Here is a 22,220-nt window from a genome sequence, read left to right as displayed (position 1 = left end):
TCATATGACTCTGAGAACAAGACAAAAACAAGGTATTTCATAAAATGTCTGATTGTTCTGTGCAATAAAGCAGAGTTTCTGTTCTCGAGGTAAAGATGATTGAAGTGTTCACGGTGTTAGTTCAGTGTGATGATCCGTGAGTGTCTTTTACGTGTATAAGCATTTTTTTCTATCACTATATGACTGTACAGTACTGCTTGTATAATTTACAGGTAAAGCATGTATTTTAAACTTTTTGTAAATCCTGATGATAACTGTACATATATACAGAAATGTAGAAAGTAATTAGGTTTGCAGTTAATCTCTAATAGCATGATAATTAGTGGGGTTTAGTATGAATGTACAGGCTGTATGTTAAATCTTTATGAAGGGAAACACTTGAAAATCACCTGATATCAGACTGCGTGCTGTCTAAGGATAAACTCTGCAATGCATTTTTGTGCCTTTTATATCAATGTATGTAATCTAGACAATCTTGAAAAGCTTGTGTACAACCAAAATGACATTAAAATGGTTTTGGGGGCAAATACTTTGATTCCTGCAGTCTTTCTGTAGGTTAATAGGACCTGTTTCCTTTGTGACATTGTCTTCTTTTTGCCATAAAATATTGAAGATCACTATGGTTTCAAAGAATTATTAGTAAAAAAAACTAAACTAAACTCTATGAATTCCCTCATGGGAAGCTGGAGGCAACAGACATTCAGTATTAAGGGTCAATTAGTGAGTTGTTCCACTCTGATGAAACTTAGTTAAAGTCACACAGCCCAGTCAGTCAGTACTAGTCAGTACTAGATGTACACCTTCATGCATTTTATAACAGGTGGAACAGATGGTTCTAACAGTGTAACATCTTGTGGTAATGCACTGTGATATGTTTCAGCTCAAAAAACAGCAAAACCAAAGTCCTTCTTTCCTGTCTTGTTTTGAGTTGGTGCATTTGTAGTAAAAATGTGTTATTTCATTGTTTGCAGGTGCTGTCACCCACAGAGCAGAGCACTCCATCGCCACCTTCCCCAGACTATCGGACAAAGGGCCAAAGTGACGAGAAGGAGCATTTCCATATCCTTCCTCAACTCCAGGCCAAGAGGGCGGACTTCCTCACTGTCATGCTAACTGGGACACTGCCTCCACGCCGGAGCTTTGCCACACCAGACGAGGACATTGTCGAACCTCCAGGGCCAAAGGAAGACGATGTCACAAAGAGTGAGTCCAACAGTGAGGCCAGTCAGAAAAGCACTGAGCGGAGCCAAGATGCTGCTCCTTCAACTCTCATGGCTGAGGACCAGAGGGGCCAAAGGGAGCATGCCTCCGCTGCTGATGCAGACCCTGACCTGGAAGACGCATCCAAAACACTTGTCCTGTTCTCACCTGGAGACACTCGCAAATCTCCCTCTGCTGGTGATCATGTTCTAGACGGTGAATTGGCTACGCCATCTGCCCCCACTTCGCGTAATGACCGTCTCCTGGTTGGAGAGACAATCCTGCCTGAAGCCTCTGAGACTGGCCGTTTGTCCCCTGCTCTCAGGTCTGACCTGCGACCTTCCACTCCTATTGCTCCTGCATCACCTCCCTTCACCAAAGTTGAGCGCACTTTCATCCATATTGCAGAGACATCACACCTAAATGTCATGTCTTCCAATGGTCATTCTGCAAAGGAAACTGACCGGGAAGTCTATGCCATTATGAAAGAACTAGCTGTAGAGGATGAAACCCATGAGCACGGGACAGCACCAGTGAGAGAAACGTCTCCAGTAGTGCCCGACCAAACTACACAAGTTGACAAAGTTCCCCAAACTGAGAATGGTCCCTCAGCTGTCCTGACCCAGTCTTTGGAGCCTGTCCCAGAAGCCATGTCACCAGTTAATGAACATAAAGATGTATCACAGGAACCTAAGAAACAGCCATCATCCAGTGAAGTAGCTGCCAAGCTTCAGACAATTGTATCAGAACTACCAGCTACCATAAAGCCCAGAATACGAAGCCGAATCCCGGTACTCATCTCTGAAGAGGACTCAGGCTCAGAACAGTCCTCCTCCCTCTCGGCTCGGGCTAGGCTTCAGCAGCGTGCAAGGCAGCTGGATTTGGCCCGCCTGCTGGTCCAAAAGCAACAGGGTCGCTGGATGAGAAGGAGAATGCTGTCTGGGACGTCATCATCCTTGTCTTCTGGGGACGATGAGCGTCGGAGGGCTTCTGAAACTCTGTCCACCACCGGCTCAGAGGAAGACACACATACCTCAGATGAGTCTAGGAGAAGCTCCCGTCTTAAACCAACTGAAGAACAAGGCTCCAAGGACTGCAGGAGCAAGATCCCCAGGCCTGTCACCCCCATAAAGAGGCCTTCAGGGGGGATTGCTGCTGCTGCTGCTCCTTCTCCTCTCTCCGTGCCAGACTCCAGCACTACCAAAGGAGCCTCAGCCTCTATTAATGGGTATGATTCTGTTTCTCTCTTTTAACTTATACTTACTAAAATTTTTATTAAATATTTTTTATATAAAATTTAAAGACACAACACCATAAATTTATTTTTTACTTCTTTAGGAATCAGAAAATTGGACTAAGCACTCTCAGCACCCAAAGGAAAACCAAACCTGTCTCGCCCAGATCCTCTTCCTCATGTCCTCGTCCCGCTGCTGTCCCTGCCCCATCTGGTAGCCCTCGAATGCCCCTGCGAGTCTTGCTTGGTACCCGACGCAGCCTTAGCTCCACCCACTGCAGGACTGATAGCCCCTCTCCTCAGAGAGTATGTCCATCCAGGCAGCCCCTGTCAGTCCGAGCCCCAACTGTCCCCATGCTACAGCCCAGGACTACAACAACGATGCGGCGCAGCGCCTCGCAGGAAGCTACGGCCCAGTCAACCTCTGGTACCACACCAGCTAAGACCAGGCCGAAACCAGCCACTAAGGGGAAACCAAATGCCAGGGAGAAAGCAGTGCCCGCTAGATAATACAAAGTGACATATCGCTGAGACATGTCTGTGTATAATCAGTCTTCAGACGAGCTACGCCTCAAATGTTCTCACCTGATTCCATATTAGACTGTGATGTTACAATGACCTCCTTCAATTCATTTAATGTATATGAGCCTCTTATTTTTTCCAAGGACAGCTTACTAAAATATCTTCATGGGCTTCCAGTAATTTTGACTGTCATACAAGAGCGTTGCTGCCGTGGTGCTATGGATATGTCTGCTGCTCCCTGGTTGATTCTTGATTTACATTAAGTAGTTTCTGAAACTAATAGTCATGATCTCCAACAAGTCCAGTTTCAGAGACTCACCTGACACAGTACTCCCAACCTGCCCACAGCTATACTACTCTTCTATCAACAATACCCTGCTTGGTTCACATTGCATGGTGAAATATATCACGAATACATTGAGTCTGTAGAGGGAAAACAACATGTACTGTATGAAAATCTGTACCTTTAAATAATTTGATATAGCTCCCCCCTTCCTATTGCCTAAAAAGCCAAATTGGACTGGATTGAATGCCTGAACTCTGTTAGAATGGAAAGAGAAGTATATCCTGTTCTCATTATGGTCTTGGATAAACAGAAGAGTTGATGTGAACTCAAAGTCAATTGCTCGGCCGCTCGCCTCCTCCTCATGGTGTGACAATGGGCATGCTGTAATCATTCTATTTTTGGGTGTTTTTATTTTGTTTATGCTCTGAATTGTATATAATAGAATCATTTCCCATAAAGACATCTTTATTTTTTATCTTGCAAAGCAAAGTGTAAAGTCTTTAACCTTCTGTTCCAATGTGTTGGCACTATGCCTGTTTTTTACGCATGAGAAAAACAGGGTTAACCATGAGAGGAAGCTACTGCATACCTGCTTGGATTCTGCTGACAGTGCAAAGGTCCGTTGGTTGTTGAAGCCCACTCTGTGTTTGTGCGGGGGTGAGGGCGCTGAGCTGTGAAGTAAAGTCTTGGTCATATGGAAGATTGTCTTGTCATTCTTTTCTTGCTTCTTCCCTGCAAACATTAAGGACCACACCTGATCTGGATCCAGACTTTACACAGTGTCTCACATTTTTTGACAGCATTAGTTTGTATAGTAACTTTTTAGATTTCAGTTTTATACTGAAGACATATAATGAGGTTATAAAATTCAACATATTCTCCAACATCCCCAACATTTTAGACCATTGACAAAAAAGAATCAAATTGTGTCATCTTGTGATGTTTTGGATGTCAAGGAGTGGGTTTCTATGCAGATACAGCTCAAGTTTTATCTAAACCTTTGAGAAAATCTGCAAAATAAAATTCTGAAAAGTGTATGTTTCCATCCACTTCTATTCTGCATATGTTATTTAATTGTTTGTTGAAAGTAACAGCTGGTGAAGCTCATTTCTTTTTCATGTCTATTGTTTCCATTCCCAAGTTTTTGCTCAAACTGAAATGCACACTGGTGGGTAGCAACCCACCCAATAAGTTTCAAAGTTCACAGAAACATTTCAGTATTTTTACAGCCATTTTTGCAGCTTCTGGAAGGCCTGAGTTTCCTCCTTAGAGTCAATAAAGTGTCATTTTATCTTGATTTAGATTCAGGGTGCTCTGAATTGCGGCTGTAGTCCCTCAGTCGTCCACTGGGTGGTGACGACGCGCCGGAAACTATAAAACGACAGCGGCGGTGAAGAAGAACCAAGATGGCGGCGCAGGTGGAGCTGGTCTGTTTGGAGAGTTTCCCGTCGCACCTGAGTCCTCTGGAAGTTCTGGTTCTGGAGTCTCAGCTGGACTCCGTGTTCCACCACGATACGGATCCACCGACCGTTCTGTTCACGCCCCGGCGGTGCCAGGGCTCCGAGAAGCCGGGTATTCTACTGCGCCTTCACTCCACCACCGAGGAGGAGACAGCGGGCTGCGGAGGAAGAAACACCGACTCCGACACAGAGTCTCGGCGCCGGGTCCGGATCTTCGTCAGCCGCTTCTTCCTGCGGCACCACGGGTTCCAGCTGCACGGCAGCACGGGGACCGTCCGGACTCTGGAGCCGGTCAAACTGGACAGAGTGGTGCTTGGAGCCCGCAGCAGACAGAGTCTCCGTTGGGCCGGATCGGAGCAGTTCACCGGCGGGCTGCTGGAGCTCTGTCGTCAGGGACAGTGGCTGCTGGTCCGGCGGGGAGACCCGCTGCTGCTGCCCCGACACCCGCTGCTGGGGGACGAACCGGCCCAGGTTATTAGTCCCCTTTGTATGATTAGATCTCATCTAATATTAATCATATGAACTCCACAGTGTAGAAGTATCACCTGGCAGGTAAAAGTACTGCATTCAAATATCGAGAGGAGTAAAGTACAGAAGTATTACTAGGAAATACTCATTAAATAGACGGTGTGTATATTAATATATATATAAAATAAGATGGGAGTTAATACATGTTCACACAGTAACTTATGACTTCCTCTGGTAACCAGTAGCTAGTGGATTTATTATATATAATATTTTTACAATAGTTTTGCATAGTTTCCTTCAAATGCAGAAAATTTCTGACTTTAAGGATTAAAAATAATAATAATAATAATAATAATAATAATAAAGTGTTGGGTTTCACCTTATTTCCTCTTTTTATTATTATTTTATACTTAAGTTGTTTATAAGTTATTCTGTATATTAAATGAACACTGATCATCAGCAAAACATTTTTCTTCAACATGATTTTTCTACTGGTTCAAGAACTCGAACAGTTTTTGACTGAATAATGTGAATCAGCAGTAAAACAGCAGCAAACGTTCACTATGAACAAACAAACTCTGGAAAATGTGGCTCCTGTTTTTATTTCTCACTGATTATTGGATCAGAATCGGAGCTCGATTCACCGTTTAGTTCAACTTCACTTGAGTTGTTGAAATGATCGGAACCAACAGACACAGTTATTAGTTTACAGCTTCTTCTCCGTCCTGAGAACACAACCTTGACTTTTCTCCTCTTCTGTGTTGTCAGGTGCAGCAGCGGCTGTTGGAGCTGCAGGTGTTGGACTGCAGTCCTGTGACACAGGGGAGGATCACTGCAGACACCTCTCTGGTTCTGACTGACTGCTGGGACTCCGTGGACCCCCCAGCTGTCGCCGCCTCCTGCAGACTGCTCAGACTGTGCGTGTCAGACTTCGCTCATTATGCCGACAGCCTCGGAGGGGGGCGCTCTCTCCTTGACAACAGGAAGCTCCTGGACTCGGGGTTCTCTGGCGTCCTGCAGGCGCTGGAGTGCAGGGTGGACGTCCGTGTGGTCGACAGTCAGCGGTGGCTCGGGGTCAGAGGTCAGCAGGGGGCTGCTGTGGATGTGGACAGCTGTGTATTTATGAGCAAACAGCTGCTCCTCAGGCAGGGGCTGTTCAACCAGGAGTGGGTGAGGCTGTCGAGACCGGGCGGACCTTTCAGACCCTCGACAGGTCAGACCGAAGTCAAGGGTGTCTGCAGAGAGCGGCTGGTCTCTGTGGTGGTGGTGGATTTAAGTCTGAGTCCAGACCTGCAGATCCATGGTGAAGTTGGATTCATATCAGCGACTCTGTGGTTCAACCTGACTGAAGGAGACGTGATTCCTCTGAACAGCTGCACGCTGAGGATGAAGGTGACTCAGCACAGTCGTGATTTTTAGATGAATTGTTCAGTCTGTGAAGTGTGTTTGGTTTTTCTGCTGAATATTAATAAGATGACTGCGATCGGATTCAGTGGGGTCACTGCTGTGTTTTCTTGTTTTCATCTCAGAGGTGGAAGCTGTCTCCTCCGGAGCCCGGTGGTCGCTCCGATAGTTTCTGTCGCTCGGCTTCTCCTTTGTCCGCCAGCGAGCTTCACATCCAGCCGGTCGTCTCTCCGCTGTACAGCAACCTGAGCTGCTACGACAACCTGCTGTCCGAGCACTTCAGCACCCCCAGGTCAGAACCACAGGTGGTCTGTCGGTCCAGCGCCGTGAAATGTCTTTTATTTGTATTAAATTCTTTACGAGGTGCTCATGACTGTGTTCATATCACTGCAGATAAAAAAAAATCAGCTTCTCATGATCTGTTAATATTTAATGTTGTCCTGTCAACAAGATGCAGGTGAGATCAGAGTTTAGTTTTTAATGAGCTGTTCTTTTTTTCTAAATTCCCAGTCTGACCAGTTAGTCGTCTCTTTCTCTGCAGGCTGGTTTCACAGGGAGACATTCTGTCAGTTCCAGCTGAAAACCATCCCGACCTGCTGGAGAACAACTATGATGGGATTCACAGGTAAACGGCATTTATCTACACAGAGAAGACAATTTTAATATGAACAAATCAAACGTTTATTAAACTTAATGTGCAGAGATCACAAAGAGAAATCTGTCCCCACAAATATAGTCATGTCAAAAAATGAGTAGTGATAATGTTTCTTATTTGAACTGTGGAGATGAATCAATTTTCACTTTTAAATCACATTTAAATCAACTTTCAGACTTTACCTAGACGTACAGTTGTCAGTTTATTAGGTACACATAGCTAATAGTGAGTCAGTCCAGTAGTTTTTACTTATGAGTCTATGTGACCGTTGACCTCTGTCAGGAGTCCCATGCTGTTCTTCAAAGTGCAGAAGGTGTGTTCATCTGCAGAGGAAGAAGAAGGACCTCACCTGGCTGACAGACAGCACACCTCTCTCTACCTGGTGAGAGTTGTGATTTTTCTCCCCTGTTTAGAAGCTCTCTGGTTATTATTATCAGTTTAATTGATTGATGTTTGTTTTGCAGAAATATGCAGAAATTAATGTGTCACTACTTAAGAGTCATGTGGATGGTTTTAAATGTAGAATTTCTCAAATGGTGCATTAATAGTTTTAGTACATTTACATACTTTTTCCACTTGCACTGTGAAGTGTTTATGGTTGTTCTCAATAGACATAAAAGATCAGGAAGTTTTGTTATTTTAGGCACATTGTGTTTATTACTTGGATGAAGATCAGATCATATTTTATGACTAATTAATGCAGAAAACCATGAAACTCCAAAAGGTTCACATACTTTTTCTTGCCACTGTATTTCACCTCTTGTTAATAGTTAATCTACGTTCTCTGATCTGATGGTTGTGTTGAAGTAGATCTCCTCAGTAATGCAGCTCTGGCGTTTGATTGATGACTCTGTTTGTCTCTTCAGGGAATGTCCACCAACAGCCCCGTCCCCTGCTGCTCTGTGGACGGAGCATCTCTGTGGAGCAGTCTGTCTCCTCCGGGACTAAACAAGACCGTCGACCTCATCAGCAGCATCATCCTGCCGCACCTGCACCACAGGTAACCCTGACTGGAAGTGTCAGCTGTGAATTTGCACTGATGGATCCGATTTCATGTCCGAAACCCTGTGAACTGTATCATGGAGCGAAGCATGATGGGACATGTAACGTCATTGTTGTCTGGTTGTAGCAGCTCTTTGTGTGCTTGCACCATCCTCCTTCATGGTGCTGCAGGAAGTGGCAAGATGACGGCGGTTGGCGCGGCAAGTCGCAGACTGAACCTCCACCTGCTGAAGGTGTGACAGCATGTATGATAGTACATATATTGGAAGTCACAGGAAGTGCTTTCATTTCAAAATAAAAGCAGCTGATTCTCAAGACACTTCCCCCACAGCTCAGTTGTTTCACTTCCTGTGTGCAGGTGGACTGTGTGAGCGTGTGTGCCGACACTCCTGCAGCCTCTGAGGTGAAGCTGACGTCGGTGTTTCAGCGGGCCGAGGCCCTGCAGCCCTGCATCCTGCTGCTCAGAAACCTGCAGCTCCTGCTCAGACCCAAAGGGACCACCGAGGAGGACGGCAGGGTCCAGGCAGTGCTCTGCCAGCTGCTCCACAGCGTCCCCACCAGGTGAATAGCTGCCTCTTATCCTGATACAGTACACATGATGCTGAGACAGCGGTGGGAAATTCCAGTCCTCTGGGGCTGATGCAGATACTGCTGATTACCTGTGCCAGGTGTGTTCAGAAGTGTGTGTGTGTGTGTGTGTGTGTGTGTGTGTGTCTCAGTGTGGTTGTGGTGGCGACTGTCTGCAGACCTCGGGAGCTGTCTGCAGGTGTCATGGCAGCATTCATCCACCAGCTGGCGTTAGAGAGCCCCACTGAGGAGCAGCGCTGCACCATGCTGGTCAGCCTGAGCCGACACCTTCCCCTGGGGAGAGACGTGAACCTGGAGAGACTCGCTAAACTCACAGCAGTATGTGAGCAGTCGAACATGAGAGTGAAAATGAACAAGTCAGCACAGTTAAACTTCTCTTCTTCGTCTTTCCTCCTCAGGGTTTTGTGTTGGGGGATCTACAGGCTCTGCTGGTTGAGGCTGGTAGAGCAGCCTGCAGGAGGCTGATCCACACCTGGTGAGACTCATTAAAACTAATCAAAATGAATGTTTACACCGTCAAAGCCACAGTTGAGCTACAGCTGAGCTTGGTGTTTGATGCTCCTCCCTTGATGGATCCTCTTCTTATACCTTTGACTGTTTCTCTTTAAAGTATCTTTATCATAAACCTGATCAGAGTCTGACTTCAGATTTCTGATGTTGTTGGTTCTGACGAGCTTCCGTTGTGACGACTGGAACTCCATGAGCTGTGAGCAGTTCACACACAGATCGGACCTGAGAACCTTCACAAACAGAATCATTGAATCAAACTCTGTTATTGTGAACAAGCTTGATGTTGTCAGCTGTTCCTATAACAGCTGTCTTCTGACTCGGAACCAAACACCTGACCTGATGCTCAGGACTTGTTTCTTCAGGACGTTTGGACGTATTTATTTAAAGTGTACGACCAGTTAACAGTTATTTCCTTGTTTGAGCAGCGGTGATCGGAAGGAGGAGGATCTGTGCTCCAGTGGTGTGACCATCCTGAACCAGGACTTCACCTCTGCTCTGGAGACTCTGCAGGACGCCCAGTCTAAGGCCATCGGGGCCCCGAAGGTAGTGACACGCAGTGGTGAACTATCTGATCTGAGTCCGTCAGTGTCACTGAAGCTTTATTAAGATGCTGCTGGATGTTTTTTGTCTTCAGCTCTAACTCCGACATCTTCCTGTCAACAGATCCCAAACGTGCGCTGGGAGGATGTCGGAGGTCTGCAGCAGGTGAAGAGAGAGATCCTGGACACGGTCCAGCTTCCCCTGCAGCATCCAGAGCTCCTGTCTCTGGGTCTGAACAGGACTGGAGTCCTGCTGTATGGACCCCCCGGCACAGGAAAAACCCTGCTGGCTAAAGCTGTGGCCACTGAGTGCTCCATGACCTTCCTCAGGTAGGAACACCTTCACCTTCCTCACATCCTTCACTGTAAACCACAGTAGTAGATCTGTCACGTGGACGGTTTTACTGCAGGTGAGTAACAAAGACGTACGTCACCATGTGACAGGAAGAAGCACACGTACAAGTGTAACATCTTTTAGAAAAGTAAATGTAGAATAAAACCCTGATTCAACGTAAGAAAACGTAGCAGCAGACAGAGGGTGAAACTCCTGATTCTGCACAGTGTTACAGTAGATTAGTTTTTATTGTTTTATTTTCTGTTGTCACTGATTCACGGAATTTACATAATGCGACCTTCAAAGAATGGCAGTATCCTGTTGTATAATGGGAAAATTAGTGGTATGTGAGGTAAAGGGTTACTTTCAGCAACAAGACGACTGACATGCTGCTGCTGATTCAGTCATATGATGATGGATGTACGTTTTGTTTTACTCTTTGTTTCAGCGTTAAAGGTCCAGAGCTGATCAACATGTACGTGGGTCAGAGTGAAGAGAACATCAGGGAAGGTTTGTAGTGAAACTATTTTCTAACTTCAACTGAACTGTTTCTGGTGTAAACAAATCCCAGAAGAGTTGAAGAGTGTCCACGTAGCTTGTGTAGAGTATGAAATGGAGCTTAGTGTAAAGCAGACCTGGGCAAATTAAGGCCCGCGGGCCACATCCGGCCCTTTGTACGTCCCTGTCCGGCCCGCGTGAGGCCAATCATAAACACCATAAATTAAACTTTTTTTTTTAACTTTTATTTTTAACTTTTATTTTTAACTTTTATTTTTAACTTTTATTTCGAAAAGCGTTACGTCGCTACGTATGCACGTCGTAGACGTAGCACCTTCACTCGCGTATACACGTGTGTGAGGTGGAACGCATTACAAGTTATTGTTTGTGGAGATTAACAAGTTAAAAAATAAATTGCACTGGTTCAATAATTGTTTTTCTTATTGAACCAATAGACCACAGTTTCACATAACCTAATATAAATATTTACAGAGTGCTTTATTCTTCTGATTATCAGTACCAGGTATTCAAAATATTTAATTTAAGTATTTTACAATGAAAAAAAAGTTGGTGGCCCTCTGACACAATTCAGGCTTCTCATGCGGCCCCTGATAAAAATTAATTGCCCACCCCTGGTGTAAAGGGTTTTAATGAAAGAAGAAATATAAGGTTTCTAGGATATTGTATTAAATTTGGAGGCGTGTCCGACGTGTGTGATGTGCAGTTTTCTGCAGAGCGCGCTCAGCAGCTCCGTGCGTTGTCTTCTTTGATGAGTTGGACTCTCTGGCTCCCAGCAGAGGGCGCAGTGGAGACTCTGGAGGGGTGATGGACAGGTGAGTGTTACCTGCCTCCGCCTGCTTTCTGTTTAGTGTCTGGGTTTAATGTCGTAATAAAGTTTGGTTCAATCTCTCTGCACAGGGTCGTTTCTCAGCTGCTCGCCGAGCTCGACGCACTGCACTCGTCTGTCGGGGTCTTTGTGATCGGAGCCACAAACCGCCCAGATCTACTGGACCAGTCACTGCTGAGGCCCGGCAGGTCAGAGGTCACATACACCTTCACCTTCTTGCACCATAGCTTCTACATTTCTCTGAACAAACACCTTGTACTGTTACTGCCACACATGGAACTAAAACGTCAGTGAGGTGTGAGGTTCTGTTATAAGTTGTACAAACCACCAGATGTCGCTGTGTAAATGTTTTAAGGGCCCAGAGATTCATAAGGCTTCATCACTAACAGGTCCTTGAACAAACACTTTGTGTCCTCCAGGTTTGACAAACTGGTCTATGTTGGGATCAACGAGGACCGAGTCTCTCAGCTGCAGGTTCTCCAGGCCATCCTCAGAAAGTAAGAGAGAGAAAGTCGCCTGCTCTGTATCACCACCGCTTGAAAACCACTTGATGCTAATATCATGTTAACAGTGACCCACGTTGTGCCACAGAGAAAACTGATTTTGCACTAATCCTTCGTCTGTGGATCCAGAGTTGCTCGGTTCAGTGGATGTTTGAAGTGAAACATTTTCACCTTTTCTGGAAAAATAAAATCCAATGTCGACTTCAGGTTCCAGTTGGAGGCTGCGGTGAACCTGCAGGAGGTGGTGGATCGTTGTCCCGCTCACATGACCGGTGCTGACCTCTACGCTCTCTGTTCAGACGCCATGGCAACCGCCATCAAGAGAAAGATCTGTCTCATCGACGCAGGTAAGAAACAATCTTAGATAAACAAGTCCTGAAAGACGAGCTAGTGAACACAGTTTCAGTAACACAGCCCCAGATATTCAGCTCATTTTGTAAAGAGTCAGACGAATAATGAAGACTTCATTACCCATAATTACTTCCTGTTATCTCCTCAGTTGTCTTCATGTTGTCAGGTTTTATTGGAAGTAAATCAAATTATTCACAATTGTTTTATTGAAAAATCTTTACTCAAAACAAACCAAACTTTTCCATATCTTTCAAACTACAAAAGTTTAGAGCAGCGTATTTAGCACAAACAGCTCTCCTCATAAATGTCTTTACAGAAATCATCACAGCAACTGCTTCACTGCAACAGGCAACTTAAGAGCAACTCTATGCATCAGTGGAAGTAAATCATGTTAGATGTTTGTAACCATAAGACAGATTCTGTCAGTGTGTGTGTGTGTGTGTGTGTGTGTAGGTAGAAAAGAATTCAAATGTCCTTCACCTTATTTAATATCAAACATGTAATTTAGAATTTCTGAGAAATTAAAACAAAAAAGGAAAAAAAAATCAGGCAGAAGAAACGGTAAATTTAACTCAGGTGTCTTTAGTTTTCCCGTCAGTTAAAAGATGTCGGGTTCATGTCAAGAAAAAAAGAGGTTTCTTTCAAATCTTCAGTTAATTTATAATTTATGGCAGCAACTAAAGACATTTTAGTTAAAACAGTATCTGTTATTCATCCATTTTATATGAAATGTACAGATTTCTCCACTAAAATACCAAAAATTGTTTTGATATTTTTGCCAAAAACTGAAACAACAAATCAATCATAAAAGATCAATCTCACATCAATCAGAGTTTATTCTATAACACTTTCAGATTCTCATAGATTTAGTCTTTTAATAATAAATAGAAAACACCTGCTCGTCACTGCAGGCTGTGTAAGAAAGTGAAATGAGTCTTTAGGTTTTGTCTTCTTAGACATTTGAACACGCTCATTTGAGCTGAGGGGAAAATGGACCTCACCCGGTTTTCTGATTTAAAGCCAACAATAGAGAAAATAACCAAGAATTACAGTCTAGTCTTGACTATTACTGCCAATAACAGTCTCTCACGAGGCTAATATCTGTGAACCTCATGGTGGCTTCACTAAAAACATGTGTAACAAGCCACAATAATAACAAAACACAATAATAACAAATTATATTATAGCGAAATGAACCTTTTTAAAGCAAATGCTTCTTCCTAGAAGTGGAAAACTGGCCAAAGTTTTGACGTCTAAATGCACATTATTATTATTATTATTATTATTATTATTATTATTATTATTATTATTATTATATGAACATTATTCAGCCCGAAAGTGCAGTGGACGTTCGCCTGTTTCAGCTTCTCCATTCATACTTTATCTCTCTACGCTTCTCTCTCAGGTCTGGACTCGGAGGACTCTCCTGTCCTCCTGTGTGTCGAGGATTTCTCTACAGCATTAGAAAACTTCAAGCCGTCTGTTTCTGACCAGGAGCTGCTAAGATACAAAAACATTCAACAGAAAATAGTTGCAAAGTAGAAACGGGTGGAATTTTCTAATGTATCTAACATCATCTCTGACAAATCACTGTAAAGTAATAAAATGTAAATGATGTAAAGTTAATTTATACAATTGGAAGATTTAATTAATAAATACAGAAATGAAACTAAAACTTGTAGGATGTCAGATATTTTAGGCACGATGTACAAATATCCAGATTTATTTAAACCACACAGGAGCAGAGAACTGACTAAGGAGATTGTTGTATTTACTAAGAGGATCATTTTTAAATTAGAAAAAACTAAAGTGTTTGTAGTCGTATCATTTTCATTTAAAAATCCATCATTTAACATCAGACATTCTTCTTTAGGATCGTAACCGTCTGTACAGCAAACTTTAATTCGCCATAAAGCTTAATCAAAGGGAACTACTGTGCAAAGGTATGTCCAATAATTATCATCTGTAAAAAATTGCAGACCATAATTACAACAGGCTCCAGATTCGCTGTGATAAGAGTTAATTCTAAAATAATTCATCAATAATACACTAGTGATTGATTTAATAATGACTTCCCTTGTGAACTCTGCACTAACCAGACTTATTTCAGCCTAAACTGTGTCGGGGGGTTTTACTCAAACTGGGCTGTCCACACCTGCTCAGGTGAGCTTCCACCTCTCCGAGCAGTTAGTGCTGGTTCATGTGAAGGAAAATAAACTTAACTCGAAGAGAAAACAATCAAAAATGAACTCTGAGAGACTCACAATGGCGGAACGCAAAAGAGACGGGTCGGTTGTCAGCAGTTAGAATTATGCTAACAGCTTAGCTAGCTAGCTGGCTGGCTAAAGGGTTCCGTTTCTGAACAAGCAGCTAGTGTTATGTTGTGTTGAGCTCTGTGTACGTCTGCAGGTCTCTGAGCTTCTCCGACGGTACGCTACCAACTTAATCATGAAGATGATAAAATATCAGCAGATTCAGTTACTAGGACTGTGCAGAGACTCGCCGGCCACATGTGCTAAAGGTTTATTACAGCGACGTGTGGAGTGTGGAGGGCAGCTACTGGACCCGACATCTCCATGTTAACACACTTTTAACCTCTAAATCAGTAGGAATATTTGGTGACATGTTATTATATTAAGAAAGCAGTTAATTTGATGTTTTATGTCACAAAAAACATCTTTAATTTGGATACTTTTTTAAAATGTGGACTAAGAAAAGCAGGTTTGCTAAACTATAATTATTCTGGAATCACTCTGTTTAAATAGTTGCTCAGTCTTGTGCATTTTAAATTTACTCTTAGCTCAAATAAGAAAATGAGACTCTAGGCTCCACTTCAATGAAAAATCTGTTTCCGTTTTATTTAATTTGTTTCCTCCATTTAATGCTTCAAATAAATCCAACTATCCTTTAAGCACCCCATCACGTCACGGTTTAGCAGGAACGTTACACAGATCTGCCATTCGGACATGTGATCTGGTAAAAGTTCTGACTGAGACCCTCCTCAACCAACACAAGTCTTAGTCGGTGTAAAACTGTCTTCTCAAATTTCAGCTGCTGTATCGAGCAGTGGAAGCAGAAAAGCACATCACGAACACTGAGGTCTGCAAGATTAGCAAGAGAATATAAGGCCGGTCACACCTTCGGCTAAATGAGCACAGTCATTCCACATGAAGCTAATTTTCTCCAGACATCCTTTGAGCTGATAGTGTGGCTAAGATTACAAACGTACAAACAATACGAATGAAAAGGAAAATAAAATGGGAAAAAAACAAAGTAGATCCAGGCTGCAAATATGTCTCATTTAGGCAGTGAGTGAATTAAAGTGCATATCTTTCAATGATGGCACAGGTAATTGAGCTGATCTTTTCCATTTATGTGGCAAACAATGCCAGGAACCTTGTTAGTTGCAGTTTCTGAATCTTCACATTACAAATTCCTGAAGTCCTGAATGTTATAACGTTCTGTGTTTCATGAAAACTCGGTATTATATGGAAGTGAGCTACTCGTAAAGCTTGGATCTGACTGAAGAAGGTGAGGCAGGCGTTGGCATCCCCTCAGGATTTAAGAGTTTGATCAGTATCTGGTTTGGGCTCTTCTGAGACTCAAACCCGTCGACCTGGAAACCTGAAGAAGTCTGGACCAAGAACAGGGACAGCTGGGTTTGTTGGACAAACAGTCGGTGTGTCTTTGGATTGGAATGATTTACAAGCCACAGTCATCACAGTGTAATGAGCCAGAACAGAAGCGTGAAGTTTGGAGAGAGCGTGTTGAAGTTGGTAGTCCAGGTGTCGGTGTACTGTGTTTTAGTCTGGGGGTCTCGATCTCTGTGGTTCCTCCTCTGGCTTCACTCCGTTTTGTGGTTTCTGGATTTTAGTTTGTTGCTGGGACAAAGATCCGATGCACAGGTCGACCTTTTCCTTATCATCCATGTCTAAGGAGCAGATCCTCTCCGTTAAGGACTCAGGTGAAGTGGGGCATTCGGCTGCAGGTTCTGGAAGAAGAGAGGGAATGTTGTGGTTTTTCAGTTGGACTTTATCCAAGTTGTGTCTTTTTCAGTGGGACAATGTTTTAACCTTATAACAGACAAAAACAGACATTTGGAATAGACAGATGAAAAAGTATTACTGAACAAGACAACAACCACAAGCTGAACACAAAACCCCATTAAAACCAATTCAACTCCTCTAGCTGCTTAAATCTCAGAATGATTCATCTCATGTAGTTTAACATTGATGTACAACTTGTTCCAATTTGTTTCCATGTTTTTCATCAACAAGTTTTTCAACCTTGTGACTCTTGTTTACGATTTACGAGTTACAACTTTATAACTTTGTAAAGTTTAATATTTAGAGAAAACACGTAAGTAGACATGAACCATTCTGTGCTTAGAGAGGGGTTCATGTCCTGTGTCTTACTGAAACAAGACAAAGACGGTATGAAGATTTTTATACAGTCACATCATGCTCTGTTTTGGCCGTCATATTGGACATGTCACTGACTGGACTGCAGTGCACATGAGAAACTGTGTGCCGAGTTGTTCGGTCTGTAGTTAAAGTTTCCAACTGTGTTTCCTGTTGCATGGGAATTGTCCCGCTGTAGACTGTTTAGTGGACTCTGCTGAGCCGGGCTTGCTAAGAGGTGGAAGGGTTCATGGGGGCCAACAGAACCGGTTGGACTCCTGAAGATCAACATGTTCTCATGCTTCAAATCAAGGATTTTAAGACCATCATCTTTCCTGAACCTCAACAAAGAGCTTTGAGTTATATAAAAATAGCTAATGGTGCTTTAGTTGGATCTAATGTGGGTCTGTTTAATGATAGGATCAGATCCCAGACCAAAATAAATATTATTATAAATATAAATACATATTAGTTTTGAGATTGAGCATTTTGAATCAGGTCTAATTCTAATTAATTTAGTTCATTTAATAATTAAGTCTGACTGTGCTCTCAGATCTGAGTTTTGTTGATGTCGGGGTTCAGCATTCGTCCATGCAATATAAGCCATATTTACCGCTTACGTGGCCTTTGCTACTTTTGTGCGCTTCATCCTTTTCCTTCTCATGAGGGTCACCTGAGGCCTCTTCAATCCTGCAATGAGCAGCAGCAATCTGGGCCGCGACTTGGTGAGCCAGCTTCTCAGTAGCGTCCCCTTGGGAAACCTGCAGGAACAGCAGCAGTCGGTTCACAGCAAAGTCTGAGAGCCAACAGGATTCATAGGTTTATAACATCACGAAGGTAATGGAAAGTCTTTCTGGACCTCACGACCTCAGCGTAGAGTGGAAAAAACACTCACAACCTGTAGAGGCCAACTGCCACAGTACAGTCAACTTCTACTTAGTAGTCACACAGAAAAGGACTTTTAATCCATAAGGATCCGTAAGTGAAGGGCCTACATTTGATCAGTTCATGTAAGTACAAGCAGTATAGAACAACCAGGTCAAAGCTGATGTTTAAACATAGTCTTCTCTGCAGTTCTTTCAACCTTAACCAAACAGACCAAAGAGAGTGGAACTGAAAATGAAAGGCAGCTCAGTCTTGTAACTGGGAACCATCTGTTGTAACGGAGGACAACATTGACCTCTGTCAGGACAGTTTCAACTAACTAACCCATCAAGAGGACTGGACGGACTGGACGTTAAGAAAGAAGAAGAACTCGTTCATTTACACAACGTTTAACATTGTTTTTTTAAAAACTTTTAAGCTTGATCCAACTTAATTTGAGGTAAACGAACAAAGAGTTTACCGACCTACATCACACCTGAAGAATTAGTAAAAATCAAAGGACCTGATTCACTAGAACATGATGTATAGAATTACCAGCACCTTTAATGATTTAGTCTGTGAAACACAAAAAGCAACAATCAGAATAACTTCCTAAAGTCCTCTAAACTATTTTAAACTGGAAAATATGTGTATAGGAAACTAGAAGACATTTTTCTTTGAGGTTCTTTTTGTCCTGTTGTTTAAACTCCAACAAACCACCTGACTAATCACATCCAAACAAGAACCACAGTGAACTGCTGCAGCATCAGTTTTTTTCCCCACTTCATAAAGCCTGGATGAAAAAGCAGGACAGTAGCTCACCCAGCAACACTCCTCACCAAAGCACCATAGCAAAGGTTTTTGAGCCTCCTTCAGACGCCGACCTCACATTCTTGACGAACACGCTGCAGCCTTTTCACGGCAGCAGTGTGCAACACGGCAGCAGCTGCAACCTTTGTGTCTTTATACGAGTTCTGAGTTGCTGAGCGCGATGGAAAACAGAAAAAAACTCAATTGTTTGGACTTTGTGCTGTTCAAGCACACTGAAACCAGCCAAAGAGAAATCTAGCAACGTTTAGACGTGAAGGGCCTTGCTGACGCCATTGTTGTCGCCTGCGGGCTTCAATGTTAAACCTACTGAGGCTAACATTGTTTGTATGGCTGACCCTGCTCCCCTGTGAGCCCCTCCTCTCTCCCTTCACCCCTTGTTCTTTTCATTATCCCCTGAGGATTAGCTACGGTTCAGCTTCTTCTGCTCCTAAATTGTTTTGGCAGGTGGAAGACGTATCTTGACTTTTAATTCAGTTGTTTTCTTCTCTTCTGTGTAAAGATCAGCTGCCATCTTCAAATGAAGTTCAAGTCCAAGGTTGTTTGATCCCTCACTGGTCTCGCTGACATCATCCTTACCTTTCTTGCTTTTGTATTGATTAGTTCTCTTTTGTTTTTTTGTTTTACCTTGGTAGTTCCCATTAAGACCTCTTCCTCTCCCCCTGCAGATCAATCTAATAAAAGCAGATCCAGTACGTCACCTTGTTAAAACGTTCCTGTGATAAATCACACCAGCCTGTCTAGTGTTTCTTTCTTTCTAATGTAATCCGTAAAACAAGCGCACCACCTCCTCCTCCACAGACATCATCAGTTGTTTTCTGTTACTGACCGGTTGCCGACATCCTTGGAGTCAGAGGAACCAGGTAACTTTGACATTCTCCTCGTCCGTCCGGATGGTTGCAGCTAGCACGAGGTGCTCACTCTTAATATCTGAGTCACCTAACAAACGAGCTGATGTATCATCATCAGCAACGTCACAAACGCTCCTGCCTGTTTGAGCATGAAAACAGCCATTCATCCCAAAACTTACACAAATATATCTGAGGAAACTCAGAGCAAACGTTACGGAAACGACAAACCAAAACACTTGCCTTAAATTCATCAGGAGTCCAAGTTCACACTGTGAAGTACTGAAATATATCTGCCTTAAAAGCTTTAAAGGGGGAACATGGAGTCCCAGGTGATATTATCCACATCCAAGCTCTCCATCACTCCCACTCCTCATCTCAGCACACAACTTAGCAGTACCCTACCTCTGCACAAGGAACACAACAAAAAGCAGTCCTTACCAATTGACCCCACACATTTGTTAGGTTATGCCCCCGGCGTCCCTGCAGAGGCACATATATGATCCCTGCTACAGTTTTTTCCTCTCACACTAGAAGGTTCAGCCAGGATGCAAAAACAAACCTGCTAAATAATAGGAGGCCATGAACCAGGAGGAGGGAGAGGGCTTTAAAAAGGAGGGTCCACTCAGCACTTCTGACTGCAAACGGCAACGGGTGATCCCAGGACACGCAGCCAATCAGGGAGCAGTCTTGACCTGTTGCCATGACGCCCAGCGCTGACCAGTATAAAACAGTCTGGGAGGTTTTGGAGAGGGAAGGAGGATGTTAGCCAAACTGCAGGGCTGCATACAAACAACTGTGTCAGCTGCTGCCCTCACTGTACACGAGTAACACCACAACAACACATCCTGTCTGACAAAACCATTATTACACTCATTACATTTTACAGTGAATAAAACGAATTGCGTCATCGTACCAGTCAAACTTCTTTTGGTTTTCAGAATAAACCACTGATGTGAATTCAGCCGAAGAGCTGTGATTTTTTAGTCCCAGTGAATAATATGTTCTGTTTCCACCTGTACATGTTAAAGGATCTACAAATAAAAACAAGATTTAATTAGTAGTTTTCATAAATGCACAAATATCAATTTAAAAACTATTTCATGTACTGTGAGTATTTATGTACAAATATTAAATGTCTGTTTTATCATGTGGATTGATCTATGATCATCTATGAGCTCCGTCTGAAGACACCAGGCCTATAGTAATAATACTAGGATTTATACTCAGAATTAGATTTACAACACTGTTGGCTTACTGTTCAGTTTCCCATTGATTTTCATCCTCTGCTGAATTCTGCTTGAGATACTTGATGGTTTTATTTCACCTGCAAACACAGAATTTAAAAGTTATTTAAAGGCTTTAAAAATTCCAGAAACAAGAAGCGTTTGTACCAAATTGGACGTGAGAAGATTTTTTATTTTTCTAATTATATTATAATTATATAATTATATTTCTAATTTGGGTTTATTAAAACAACATATCAAGGAAGGTGGTACTCACCAAAAAGTGAAGGAAAAGTAAAGGAATCCAAGTTCACATTGTGAAGTATTTAGAGTTTTAGAGAATACCTGAAGTAATTTTACTCCATTCTCACCATGTTGTAGTCAAAATATCAGTATAAGTACACGACCCCTCGATATTTGTCGCTTTAACACGAAGGGTTGTTTATGTTCAACTATTTCCCTGAAGTCTAAAATCTGATGAACCATTTTTTCAGCTGTGTCTGCAGCAGTGAACATGGGCAGTTGTTGAAATGTGCAGATTTAGAAGACGTGTCAATATGTGTGGATGGTGGTGTTACCGTCTGATGGAGGAAAACATGTGGTGAAGGCAGCAGGGACTGGAGGACAGAGCCCAGTCGGTGGTGGCTTCTTGACCCTCACTCAGATGTCACTGAACAGGGCCTGACCTGGAAGACAGCTGGACCATCAGTGAGATCAAAAGAGACTCTGTCTCCCATTCCCCTCCTTCTTAATCCTGTTTAAGTATCAAAACCACAGAAGTCGTGATTCTCCTCCTTTACCACAGTGTTGTCAGCAGCATTGACACTACTTCAAACTGCACTAGGCACCAGTGAACGCCACTTCATGAGGCTGACAATAAAAACCTTTATATAAAACCCCAAACAAATGAAAACTTGAAACACTGAACAGCACCTGGTCAGACAGGATTAGCTGGACAGTTCAAGAACAAAGCTCTGGGTTCGATTCTGGTTCTGCTCAGTCACAGACATCTGTTCCTATGATCAGAAAGAGGAGACCTGCATGGACCAGCTGGCTGTAATGTCTGTAGTCCTCTGTAGAGGGCGCTGTGGCATCAGGCCAGCACAGGGAAAGACCGAGGAGGAGGCGAAGGGGGAGGCTGTAGTGGCATGTTTAATGTCAGAATGAGAGGATAGCCCTGCTGTTTGTTCGCTGCTGCAGAGATCACGCAGGAGGAAGAGAGGAGGGGGGAGTGGCTGGCACTGCAATGCAGATCATCGAATGAGGAGGAGGAAGGAAGGAGACGGCAGCCCTGCAGGTTCAGGGATTCCCCGTTGGTTTGGAAGAACTCCAGAAGGACGAGAAGCAGAGAGATGAGCTGAGCTCAGAAATACACAGAGAAGCCAGATGAAGAATTAAAAGAAGAGCGTAATGTTTGTTTTACTACTGATTTGAATTATTAAAAATTCAACCATGTGATAAAGAAATAAACAATTTCTTATAATACACTAAATCTTAATGTTTCTGTTGACAGATCATTGATTGGCTACCAGATCAGAAACCACAGCTCCTGATTAGTTAAACTGGGTAATCGTAGCGTCAGCAGTGACTAATTAACTGACTGCTGAAACCAACCGTGATACCAGACTCCAGGGCTCCAGGTGGAACTTGTGT

The 22,220-nt window shown here is 43.2% G+C and overlaps 2 protein-coding genes across 6 annotated transcripts in view; both read left to right on the top strand.

Moving 5' to 3' along the window:
- ttbk1a (tau tubulin kinase 1a) overlaps positions 1–3,982 on the top strand; it is a 38,074-nt gene extending 34,092 nt beyond the window's left edge. For all 3 annotated transcript variants that reach the window (XM_026358728.1, XM_026358726.1, XM_026358725.1), the window contains 2 exons: positions 972–2,428; positions 2,539–3,982. In XM_026358728.1, coding sequence (XP_026214513.1) covers positions 972–2,428; positions 2,539–2,944 — 1,863 coding nt within the window. In that variant the 3' untranslated portion in view covers positions 2,945–3,982. The remainder of the gene's footprint in view (positions 1–971; positions 2,429–2,538) is intronic.
- Positions 3,983–4,523: 541 nt separating this feature from the next.
- Positions 4,524–14,306, top strand: pex6 (peroxisomal biogenesis factor 6). Of its 3 annotated transcripts, none has more exons than XM_026360482.1 (18): positions 4,527–5,173; positions 5,939–6,562; positions 6,700–6,866; positions 7,116–7,199; positions 7,512–7,611; positions 8,096–8,229; positions 8,362–8,464; positions 8,590–8,792; positions 8,951–9,137; positions 9,218–9,294; positions 9,755–9,872; positions 9,993–10,198; positions 10,651–10,712; positions 11,425–11,533; positions 11,619–11,735; positions 11,967–12,044; positions 12,258–12,397; positions 13,807–14,306. In XM_026360482.1, the coding sequence occupies exons 1-18, from the start codon at positions 4,649–4,651 to the stop codon at positions 13,941–13,943; spliced, it is 3,171 nt and encodes a 1,056-aa protein (XP_026216267.1). In that variant the 5' UTR covers positions 4,527–4,648; the 3' UTR covers positions 13,944–14,306. The 3 variants fall into 3 exon arrangements, 2 of the variants coding, with proteins under 2 accessions (XP_026216267.1, XP_026216266.1); XM_026360481.1 differs by having other exon boundaries at positions 4,528–5,173; positions 8,359–8,464; positions 13,807–14,305; XR_003298817.1 differs by lacking the exons at positions 12,258–12,397; positions 13,807–14,306 and having other exon boundaries at positions 4,524–5,173; positions 8,359–8,464; positions 11,435–11,533; positions 11,967–11,983.
- The last annotated feature ends 7,914 nt before the right edge of the window (positions 14,307–22,220 follow it).

This window comes from Anabas testudineus, chromosome 1 (genome assembly GCF_900324465.2).
Source record: "Anabas testudineus chromosome 1, fAnaTes1.2, whole genome shotgun sequence".
Classification (NCBI taxonomy): domain Eukaryota; kingdom Metazoa; phylum Chordata; class Actinopteri; order Anabantiformes; family Anabantidae; genus Anabas; species Anabas testudineus.
Note: the sequence above shows the minus strand (reverse complement) of the source record. Positions and strands in the feature narration are given on the sequence as shown.

What these genes read in the sequence shown, in the direction of transcription:
- pex6 (XM_026360481.1), top strand. Translation starts at nt 4,649, where the DNA reads ATGGCGGCGCAGGTGGAGCTGGTCTGTTTGGAGAGTTTCCCGTCGCAC. An exon ending in CTGCCGCACCTGCACCACAG is followed by an intron (nt 8,230 to 8,358) that starts GTAACCCTGACT and finishes GTCTGGTTGTAG; the next exon opens with CAGCTCTTTGTGTGCTTGCA. An exon ending in GACTCGCTAAACTCACAGCA is followed by an intron (nt 9,138 to 9,217) that starts GTATGTGAGCAG and finishes TTTCCTCCTCAG; the next exon opens with GGTTTTGTGTTGGGGGATCT.